General features: G+C 41.8%; 1 protein-coding gene across 4 annotated transcripts in view; it reads left to right on the top strand.

Annotated features, from left to right (window-relative positions):
• Positions 1-12,317, top strand: part of pald1 (phosphatase domain containing paladin 1) — a 188,600-nt gene that overhangs the window by 131,357 nt on the left and 44,926 nt on the right. For all 4 annotated transcript variants that reach the window (XR_004410053.1, XM_033012959.1, XM_033012957.1 and 1 more), the window contains exon 19: positions 11,728-11,883. Coding sequence is in view for 3 of the 4 variants with exons in the window: in XM_033012959.1 (XP_032868850.1) it covers positions 11,728-11,883 (156 nt within the window). In the remaining variant the exon portion in view is untranslated. The remainder of the gene's footprint in view (positions 1-11,727; positions 11,884-12,317) is intronic.

Raw genomic sequence — 12,317 nt, 5'->3', positions numbered from 1 at the left:
TTTGGGTTGAAATGCCCAAACCAAAGCTAGTTTCTGATGACATCTGCACCGGTTCTATGAGTTTACCCTGTGTGAGTTTTTTCACTATTTGTTGGATTTGTGTCTTGTGGGATGTAGGAGATGCTGGCAAGGCTGCAGTTCTTTTGTGCACTGCTGTTTGCCCCTGAGAAGGCAGTGGTGAGTGTTTTTTGTTTGAAACGTTGCATTCTTTCTGCTTAAGGTATTGACACAGTGCTGTTAGGAAACATGTTCCAGATTTTGATCCGGTAATAATGAGGGATCAGATGGTGTGTGACTTGGAGACTTGCAATAATCGGTGTTCTTGTGTGGATTCCTTGTCTTTTTCGGCATGTGTTTGGGTGGGGAACCTTTGCATTTCTGTAGCTTTCTATCTAGCCAGTATATGTTATAGTGCACTGGTGGTGAAGGAAATGAATGATAGAATCATAAAACACAGAGGCAGGCCTTTTGGCTGACATTATCCATGCCAACCAGTCCTATGAGGGTTTACAGGTACTGTGGAAGAAATAATCCATTTGAGTTGCAAGGTAGTGGGAGTAGACAGTGGACCTGTGCATTTAAAGCTAGTGTGGGAGACACTAGGATGCTGTCTGGATTTCAGTGGTAAGAAGAGATTAGGTACACTGGGTGTGTTTTACCTAGACCGGCGAAAGCTGTGAATCTTGGCTCAGTTATTTATGGTTGGGGCTTACTTCAATGTGGCTATTGATCTATCGGGACCAAACGTATTTGATGTCTAATTTTCACTTGTACTTGTATGTCTGAAGAGGAGAATAAATGGCGATGGACCTGAACATTTACTTTTTTGTTTGGTCTCACCTTTTATTGTCATCCCTGTATTCATATTGCTTTTCTTAAAACCAGCAATTAGCCTTGAAATGTTGTGCCTTTTGTGATCTAATTGTACTCTGACAGGCTTTCGATCTTACTTGGTTATCAGAGATCTCACGTTTTGTAATGACTTTAAGGAAACCTAGGAAGAACATTGAACTAATTTGGTATTAAAACCTGACCATTTGCTGACATACATTCCTGTGAGATTGGATAATCAGCAACAATCCAGGGGCACTGTCTGAAAATAGAAATAAGACCATAAGTAAGAGGAGTGGCAGTTAAGAAGGCACTGCTGGATTTTTACAGATTGGATTTATACTGGTGGCAAGGCGTTCTTCACATAATAATAATAATAATAATAATAATAATGGATGGGATTTATATAGCGCCTTTCTAATACTCAAGGCGCTTTACATCGCATTATTCATTCACTCCTCAGTCACACTCGGTGGTGGTAAGCTACTTCTGTAGCCACAGCCGCCCTGGGGCAGACTGACGGAAGCGTGGCTGCCAATCTGCGCCTACGGCCCCTCCGACCACCACCAATCACTCACACACATTCACACACATTCACACACAGGCAAAGGTGGGTGAAGTGTCTTGCCCAAGGACACAACGACAGTATGCACTCCAAGCGGGATTCGAACCGGCTACCTTCCGGTCGCCAGCCGAACACTTAGCCCATTGTGCCATCTGTCGTCCCAAACATAACACACAAGGTTCCTGAAAGACCCAGAGAAAAGTGGTTTATGTTAGCTTCTCTGGGATGTGTCGCTGATTAGTTTAGTTTATTGTTGTCACGTATACCAAGGTACAGTGAAAAGTTTTTGTTTCCTGCTATCCAGTCAAAGACATGCTATGTACATGATTTCAATCGAGCCGTCCACAGTACGCCGATAAAGGATAAAACATTTAGTATAAGATAAAGTCTGTCCGATATTCACTATTTTCTACTTGTTTTTTTACCTTTTCCTTCTAATGATAAGGGCATGTGATGCTCACTATTATTATTAGAATTTTTCTAGCACTGCGCTTAAGTACAATAGGAAAAACTGATTTATTGTTGTTCGTATGCAGATAATTCTCTCCAGGCAGCCAGTGAGCCCACAAGTTGAAGCCATTTTTTCTTTACATGGATTCAGGTTTTGAACTGCCTGGTTTCTTCCTCCTCATCACCTCCTCATCATTTCCTGCCTCAACACACCTATGCCCTGAATTATGGAGAGGAATATTGGTAAGACCCATAGGTGAAGATATTGGATCAGGAATAAAGTTGGCTCTCCTTTACTCCAAATCTCTTTGCCACTCAACAGCTGGTACTCAAGAGTATAGTTCGCACACTAAAAAAAAATGATAAGATCTCCCTGGTGGAATGTCTCAACAGAAGTAGCAACTTCAGGAGAAGTTGGCATGCAGAGGTGTATGAAAGGTTATAATGGAAAGTGTCCGAAAATGTAAGACTTTCTATGTAATTCAACTAATCAATGAAGTCAACTGAAATCATTTAACAGATTAGTTAACAAATCAATTCACCTCATAAACCATGAACAGTTATGCTGTAGGGAATTTCTTCTTTGAAGGTTACACTGAATCAGTATCGTGGCAGTTTGCCAGTTAGTCAATTAAAATAATGAAAGCAGCCCTGTCTGTTTTTCAGGTACTAAATTATGCATCATTCTATTGAACGGAGACCTTGTGTTGTCCTTTTGGTTATTTTCATTATCTGTATTCACTTTCTTCTACTTAGTTTTATGTTTTTCTTCTAATGATAGAAGCACATGATACTCAAAATTATTAGAATTTTTCTAGCACTGTGCTTAAGTACAATAGGAAAAACGTATTTATCAATATATCCAGATATATTGAACAGTATTGCCTAGTTGCAGTGAAAATCACAGGACTGTGTTAATCCCAAATCCGTTATCCTGAGATATTGATAGTCTCGTGAAGCAGCCTAATCAGCTGCGATATGATTCACCAGCTTTAAACTCAATGTCACGACTGATGAAGGCAAGTAGACTGTATGCTTTCTTGACCACCATAACCCACTTGTGTTGATGCTTTCACCCCTCTTGCACCCTAAATTACATTAATGCTCCTAAGATTCTTGCCATTTACTTACCTTCCTCTTGCATTTGACCTCCCTAAAACACATCACCTCATACTCCAATACACCTGGACGATTTCCGACACTTCCCTACCATTCCTTGACCTCACCATCTCCATCGCAGGGGACAGACTCCTGACCGACATACATTACAAACCCACTGACTCACATGGCTATCTGGACTACACGTCTTCCCACCCTGCCCCCTGTAAAGACTCCATCCCCTACTCCCAATTCCTCCGCCTACGCCGCATCTGTTCCCAGGATGAGACATTTCATACCAGGGCATCGGAAATGTCCTCGTTCTTCAGGGAACGGGGATTCCCCTCCGCCACCATAGATGAGGCTCACACCAGGGTCTCATCCATACCCCGTAACACTGCTCTCTCTCCCCATCCCCGCACACGCAACAAGGGCAGAGTCCCTCTGGTCCTCACCTTTCACCCCACCAGCCGGCAAATACAACACATAATCCTCCGCCATTTCCGCCACCTCCAACGTGACCCCACCACTCGCCACATCTTCCCATCTCCCCCCATGTCTGCCTTCCGCAAAGACCGCTCCCTCCGCAACTCCCTCGTCAATTCTTCCCTTCCCTCCCGCACCACCCCCTCCCCGGGCACTTTCCGTTGCAACCGCAAGAAATGCAACACCTGTCCCTTCACCTCCCCCCTCGACTCCATTCAAGGTCCCAAGCAGTCGTTCCAGGTGCGACAAAGGTTCACCTGTATCTCCTCCAACCTCATCTACTGCATCCGCTGCTCTAGATGTCAGCTGATTTACATCGGTGAGACCAAGCGTAAGTTGGGCGACCGTTTCGCCGAACACCTCCGCTCAGTCCGCAATAACCTACCTGACCTCCCGGTGGCTCAGCACTTCAACTCCCCCTCCCATTCCCAATCCGACCTCTCTGTCCTGGGTCTCCTCCATTGCCAGAGTGAGCAACAGCGGAAATTGGAGGAACAGCACCTCATATTCCGTCTGGGGTCCTTGCGTCCTTATGGCATCAACATTGAATTCTCCCAATTTGGCTAGCCCGTGCTGTCTCCTCCCCTTCCTTCACCCTCTAGCTGTCTCCTCCCACCCTCCCATCCGCCCGCCCTCGGGCTCCTCCTCCTCCTCCCTTTTTCCTTGTCTGGATTAAACTACATCTGCCATTTCTCCAGCCACAGATCCAACTGATCTATACCCTGCAATTTTCTTTGACTATCCACAACCTCATTATTTAGAACTTCATAACGTTTTGTTTCATCAGATTTGACCGTAAGACCACCTACATTTTCATCGGAGTCACTTATATGTAGAGGTCCCAGCACTGATCCTTGCCGAACACTATTGGTCACAGATGTCCAGTCAGTGAAGGTTTTCCCACAATGCTGATAGGTTGGGACCTCCTGAAATTAGACCCAGTGATGCTGAAGAATATAGTTGATATATTTGATTTGTCAGCAGAGCAAATATTTTGCCATTTAAAGGGGGGATCCTCAGTTGATGGTGTTCCCAAGCATCTCCTGCCTTTGTACTTGGTTTGGGTGACACGGTGGCACAGTGGTAGAGTTGCTGCCTTACAGCGCTTGCAGCGCCAGTGACCCGGGTTCGATCCCGACTACGGGTGCTGTCTGTACGGAGTTTGTACGTTCTCCCCGTCACCGCATGGGTTTCCCCCGAGATCTTCGGTTTCCTCCCACACTCCAAAGACGTACAGGATTGTAGGTTAATTGGCTTGTTATAAGTGTAAATTGTTAATGTGCAAGGGTCGGTGTGCCGAAGGGCCTCTTTCCGTGCTGTATGTCTAAAATAAAAAATAATAAACTAACTGCAGATCATTTTATAGATGGTGGTCACTATGATAGTGGGGAGAATACATTTTAAGAGTAGTGGATGAAGAAGAAACTCATTACCAGCATATTAGCCTAATTTGGATTTAATTGATACCAGTGAGAAAATGTTTTGGTTCCTAACCTGGTGTGGAGAAAATTGACCGAACAGTGACAAATCTAACAAATGTTAGATCGATACAAATGCTGGAGTAACTCAGCGGGACAGGGAGCATTTCTGGAGAGAAGGAATGGACGTTTTGGTCTATCTTTGGTTTAAACCAGCATCTGCAGTTCCCACACATTTAACAAATGTTAGATGCTATCTGTGAGATGAATCTTTTATTTCCACAGCACAAAATCATTATTTATGCTTTCAACAGTAAATTTAAACAAATTAATTTTCCCTAAGAAAAATAACAAAGAATAAGGTGAAAGCCATTTAGAACAGAGATGAGGAAGAACTTTTTCACACAGAGGGTTGTGAATCTGTGGAATTCTCTGCCTCAGAAGGCAGTGGAGGCCAATTCTCTGGATGCTTTCAAGAGAGAGTTGGATAGAGCTCTTGAAGATAGCAGAGTCAGGGGATATGGGGAAAAGGCAGGAACTGGTGTGGATGACAGCCATGATCACAGTGAATGGCAGTGCTGGCTCGAAGGGCCGAATGGCCTACTCTTGCAGCTATTGTCTGTTATGTCATACTGATTGCACTTGTGAATGTTTGTATTACTGCTTTGTTTTGATGAAAATTATCATTCTTGTTTTTGACTTGTTCTGTACAAAAGCATCCTGATCTGGAACCAAAATGGAGTTGAGTGACTCTAGCTTGCTCTGGCCAAGTCTGTCAGGGGGTAAGAGAACTCAGCATATGGTCTGGATTTGGATAACAAGCAAGGCCAACTCCATGCAAAGCAATGGTGAGCCTGGTTTTACAAGAACTGTCAAGTAGAATCCTGGGCCTATCACTCAAAAGCACCACCACTTGTATGCCTGGTGCTGCTGACGAAAATTAGTGCTGAAAGACATGCAAAGCTGCAGCGATGTGATTTAATCCATGCAGTCTATGATATTTGGCATCTTAAATGATACATTTACTGTAGCTAGGGATGAAAGGATTGCAAGCAACATATTGTATAGAGACTACTGTGTATATTTTTTGAGCGCGGATTGAAAAGTTTAATATAAACAAAGTTCTGTTTTGGAAACTTAAGGCTGTTTTTTAAATTATTTAAGCTTTTTTCCAGTTACGGTTCCTGCTGACTATACCAGTATTTATTGTCCATCACCAATTGCCCTAAGCAGCTGGCGCTGGGCTACCATTTTGAACCATTGTCATTCTTTGGGTGAAAGTGCACCTATAAAGTTGTTGGGTACGGTGTTTCCAGATTTAGACCGAGCACCAATGAAGTAACAACAAAGTGTTTGAGTCAATGTTGTATGCAGTGGCGGACTGGGTCTAAAAATAGTGGTTGCCAGGAGACAAAGGGGGCCCCACCCACAACTACAATGCTATCATTTAACAGGGGCCCATTTGCCATCACTTGCTGTCACTTTATCAAGGGCCCACTTGCCATCGGGCAAGCTGACACCCTGGCCAGTCCGCCACTGGTTGTATATCTTATTGGGGAATCTGCAACTGGTGCTGTTCCCTTGCACCTCCTGCTCTCGGATTGCTTGCTGGTGCAGGTTGTTGGAGAAGCCTAGCTGAGTAAGTACGGTGACTTTACTAGATGCTGTGAATTGCTGAGGTGGAGGGAATGAAAGTTTAACTTGTTAGATGGGGTATCAAATCAAGTGGGCTGCTTGCTTCTGGAGAGTGTTGAGCTGCTTTGTTGTATTTTGTTTTGCTGTATTGTTGATGCTTCTATCATCCAGTGAAGTAGAAAGGATTCCATTGCACTTCTGATTTTGCACTTGTAGATACCAGTAACATTTTTGCATTCCTGATGAATCATTTAGTTCCATATATCCAACTCAGCATATATTTAAGCTTTTGGTTGTTATTTTTGGACATTGTTGACCTTCAGGATGTATTTGTGGAACACCATTAGCCCTAGCTATACATTCCCGCTGTTCAATATGAGTGTATCGGTGATCAATGGTATTATTCATGTTGGATAATTATGGATGTAATAAATATGAAAATATGATCTCTAAATTTCTCCCCACAGATCAGGAATTAACCAGATTGTGCCCAGATCCCTCTCTCTGTCTCTCTCTCACACACACACACACACACACACACACACACACACACACACACACACACACACACACACACACACACACACACACACACACACACACACACACACACACACACACACACACACACACACACACACACACACACACACACACATACACTCACTCTCCCTCTCCACACTGTTTTAATGCTGCATTAATCAACATGGTGTAAATCTAAAAACATTCAAGCAGTAAATACCATTCAGGACAAAGCAACTACAGTCATCATCTTAAACATTCACTTCCTGAACGACCACATGCGATGGATGCAAAATGCACTGAGGCCACTCATTCAGGCTGTAGCAATACTACTTAAATTTCTGACATCTGCTGCTGAGACGTACAAGGGCAGTAGACCAGTTGTTTGCAAAGACCTACAATTTATCAGGATGAAGTGGTGAAGAAGGCAACAATGTCACTAATTTGCTCTGATCTTAATGTTTTATGTGTCATTCCTAACTGTCACTGCATGTTATGTTGTCACTTGCGGGTGGAGCACCAAGGCAAATTCCTTGTATGTGAATACTTGGCCAATAAACTTATTCAAAAATTTCAAATTCTTAAACTTAATCAATGGTTTATCACTTAAACTGAATCTCATACCCTTTATATCAATGCAGATGAGCAGAAATAAAGCAAGGTGAATTTATGAATTGATTGAGGAACAATTTTAACTCGGAGCTGAAATTAGGTTTGTTGATAGAAACAAAGAACTGCAGATGCTGGTTTATACCAAAGTTAGACACAAAGTGCTGGAGTAACTCAGCGTGCCAGGCAGCATCTCTGGAGGTAAAGAATTGGTGACATTTGGGCCAGAGCCCTTTTTCAGACCTCTGACGTCTGAAGAAAGGCCCCGACCCAAAACATTGCCTATCTTTTGTCTCCAGAGATGCTGCCTGACCTGCTGAGTTGCTCCAGCACTGTGGCTATATTAGATTTGTTGATGTTGATTCCACCAGGGAACAGACGAGGTGATCAGAGGACAAGACTTATTAGATTTTTAACACAGTACTCCTTCTTTAAATTCATTTCATGGGAAGTAGGTTTAAGAAAGAACTGCAGATGATGGAAAAATCGAAGTTAGACCAAAATGCTGGAGAAACTCAGCGGGTGAGGCAGCATCTATGGAGCGATGGAATAGGTGACGTTTCAGGTCGACCCTTCTTCAGACTGATGTGGGGGGGAGGGGGAGGGTAAGAAAGGTGCGACCATTGTGGCCAGAATAATTGCCTGTCAATGGTTGTCCTTGAAAAGGCAGTGGTTGGCAATAGAAGTTTTGAGGATGTAACAAAGAGCTTCACCAGTCACTATGATTCCCAGGGCTGCAATGCAGAGACCCGTAGAGAGTTATTGCAATGCATTTCGTAAATAGTACATATTACAATCAGATGACGATAATCACATTTGGCTTTTAGGTCAGGAGTTTGACCTGCTGAAGAGAGTGGTTATTTTAATTTTTTTGGAATGTCTGTCAAAATCACCAATGGCAATTTGATTTTTGTTTGGATATATTCGTTCCAAGAATTCAAATATGTTGGGTAGTATATGATTATTAACAGCTGTGTGCATGTTATTTTGTGTATCTTCATGCTAATGTTTTTGAGTTATTGACAATACCTGAAAAAGTAGGTCTGATTTAAAAAAGATAGCGTTGCCTTACTTTCAATAAAATCTTTCAGTTGCCCATTTCATTCCAGAAATGTGTTCCTTGAACAAAGGAATTTGACAAAATTGCAATGTAGGTACAGGTATTGCTTGACAGAGGGAATGTACAATGGCAGATATTGTACTATGTACAACGGCTGTCTGACCCACTGAGTTACTCCAGCATTTTGTGTCTATCTTCGCCATATATAACATTCAGTGCCAGTCTTAAGATGGGTGCAGTTTTGTGGTAACTCTCGTGTCTGTGTTTGTCTTTAGGGATGCTCAACTCTTGTACGCTTACTTAGTGCATGTTCTAATCATGATTTTCTTATCCTCCTTGGAGTAGTGCCAGAGGAGTGGTGGACTGCTAATATTATGTTGGAAAGGGAGGAACAGAAAAACAAAGTAATTACAGGACAGTCAGTTGGTGGTCAACAAAATGATTGGAATCTATTCTGAGGGACTGTTCATTAAGAAAAGCACAAATGAATGAAGGACAGCCTGCATGGACTTGTTAAGTAAAGCTTTGTTGGACTAACGATATAAGTTTTGAGGATGTGACAAAGAGGATCAACAGCCACAATGACTCCAAGAGGTGCAATGAAGACACACCAATTGTGTAGGAACTGCAGGTACTTTCTAGGTGGTAGAAATCACAGGTCTCTGAGGCATTGTTAAAGAAACCTGAGAGATTAGTTGCAATATATTTTGTATGTAGTACATATTACAGCATGATGACAAAGGAGTGAATGATTAAGGTGGGATGATTGGGAAGCTAATGCTATTAGCAAGAAACGGAGAATGAGGAAAGAACTGCAGATGCTGGATTAAATCGAAGATAGACACAAAATGTTGGAGTAACTCAGCGGGACAGGCAGCATGTTGTTTAAGAAGGAACTGCAGATGTTGGAAAATCGAAGGTACACAAAAAAGCTGGAGAAACTCAGCGGGTGCAGCAGCATCTATGGGGTGAAGGAAAAAGGCAACGTTTCGGGCCGAAACCCTTCTTCAGACTAGTCTCATTGTTTGCCTGGCGTTAGCTAATTATGTTTCTGTTGGGGGAGAAATTTCATATAATCCGTTGAATTTTTTAGATGGAAGGAGGAGTTAGGCTTTTGGACATGGTTTAAACTATAGAATTTATCTGAGAGGTCATTGTACCAATAATTGGCAATCTCCTGTTGCATTCCACCAAAAGGACTGTCAAATCTGGAGCCCTCGGATATCAGGGTTCAAGGAGTGCAAAAAACGGGGAAGCTTCTGTTAGACACAACTTGACACTGAATAACATTTAGAACAATGTAAGAAGTGTACGTGTAAATTAGGAACGCTAAGAGAGGCCATGAAAAAATATTGGCAGGTAAAATCAAAGGAAGTCCAAAGATGTCTTATAAATATATAAGGAACAAGAGATTAACCATGGAAACTGTTGGGAATGGAGAAGGTTGCTTATATGTGGAGCTGGTGGATGTGGGTAGGGTTCTCAATGAATACTTTGTAGTCTGCACAAAAGAAGGGGAATATGCCAACGTTAGAGTTAAGGCGTTCTTTATGAAAGAGTGTGATATATTGGGTGGGATTGGAAAAAAAGTAAAGGGTAAAATAAAAGCATCTTTGAAACTATATAAAGCATCGGACCTGGATCAAGTATTTCCCAAGCTGTTAAAATAAAAAAAGAGAGGTATTTGCTGGGCATTGGGCCTTCATTTCCCAAATCTCAGGCTCCATAAGTGGCACTGGAGGACTGTTAATATTGGTTATATAGGCAGGAATAAGTAAACTGAGTCATTTATAGGCCTGTCTGTTGAACTTCAATGGTGGGGAAATTATTGGGATCATTTTTGAGAGAAAGTATAGACGTTATTTAGAATGGCACAAATTAATCTAGAACAAACAAATTAATTTGTTAAGGGATGTTCATTCCTGACTAGATTGGATTTATCGTGAAGGTATCATGATGGCTTAAGAGGAGAGTATGCTTGTAGTAGTCTGTGGATTTTAACAAGGCTTATGACAAAGACTGGTCCAAACATTATAAGAGCCCATGGGATCTTAAGGAGAGTGGTAAATTGGAACCTAAACTCTCTTGGCAGGACATTGCAAAAAATGAATACACTGGCAGAAAGCTGGGGTTAGGAAGGAGAGATAGATCAACCATGATTGAGTGGCGGAATAGACTTGATGGGCTGAATGGCCTAATTCTACTCCTGTCCCTTATGGCGTACAAAAGCTCAGCAGGCCAGGCAGCATCTGTGGAAGGAGAATTGGAATTAATTTTTCAGGGAGATGACCTTTCACCAGATATCTGCACAGGTTCCGAATCGTTCCAGCCTCTTTGTATTTCAGATTTTCAGCATCTGCTTCACTTTTGCTCTTTGATCAATGATTGTTGTGTATTTTTACACCTACTGAAGAAATAGTTTGTGTGTAAAAATTATTGTTTTCATGTTTCAATTGTAAGAATTTTGCTGTCACTTACGATTACTGCAAGAATCTTTTGAAAGAAGGTTTCACGAGGAGTGTGTAGAACTATTATTCCCATATATTAAGTGTCGGACGGGATATGGCAGTACTGTGTTACATGCATCCAGTCAAAAGGCTGATACACTGTGAAAAGGACTAGTGGACCTGCCAAAAGGGCTAAACTCTGAGTTTCATTAATGTACATAAGCCATCAATGAATGCCTTAGCATGCCCAAACAGTCTGTCTGCAGCTGTGGCCTGGCAATTCAAGAGATTTTAACTGAGATGTGGTTGAGGCCCAGAGTTTACTGTGTAATCATCTTTTCCCTTTTTCAAAGAATCGAGTTTCCCAGGGCAAATGCTGGAATGCATGACTCAGGAATATGTCTTGAATGGAGGGTGGAATGGGGGATGGTGTAACCAAGAAAATGTTGTGTTGTACATTTGTTAAATGAAATAATTCTTCAACAAGTTCCAGGGCAAGTTACAAAATTGCAGTGTTACAAATTCAAATATCATCCTTTAGTTTAATACATACTTTCTGTTCTACTGAAACATCATTCTGAATGTAGTTTCTTTTGGTTGTTGCAGATAAAAACAGCTAAATCGGAAAAAGAAGTACAATTGCTGCAACTACGAAGCCTGCAGTACCTTGAACGATATATTTACCTCATTCTCTTCAATACCTACTTACATCTTGAAAAGAAAGACACCTGGCAAAGACCTTTCAGCATTTGGATGCATGAGGTACATTTAATATTTAATACCTTCCCTCCATAGATGCTGCCTCACCCGCTGAGTTATCCCAGCATTTTTTGTCTATCTTTAATATTGTGAATTTTAATCCATTCATTTTTAATAAGTAATAATCTTGGAATGTCAACAGCTGAGCAATGCATCCATTGTGGTTGTCTGTTAAGGTGCACTTCAAGAGGTCTACTTCAGTGAAGTATAAAAACGAGTTTTAAATTATTACTGTTCTAATAAGTTTGCTTTAACATGCAATTTTACTGTAATTGGACCATGCCTGGAGGTGCTAACATAAAAATACATGCAGGTTTGGAACTTAAAAATAGTGCTTAGATACTGTTTGCTTGGAGTAGTGTGTGTGTGTGTGTGTGTGGAAGTCTCAAAAGAATTGCACAAACATGCACAAACATATAGTTTTGCAATTAAGCAAC

Source organism: Amblyraja radiata, chromosome 37, assembly GCF_010909765.2.
Source record: "Amblyraja radiata isolate CabotCenter1 chromosome 37, sAmbRad1.1.pri, whole genome shotgun sequence".
NCBI lineage: Eukaryota > Metazoa > Chordata > Chondrichthyes > Rajiformes > Rajidae > Amblyraja > Amblyraja radiata.
This window is presented reverse-complemented; position numbering and strand designations above follow the sequence as displayed.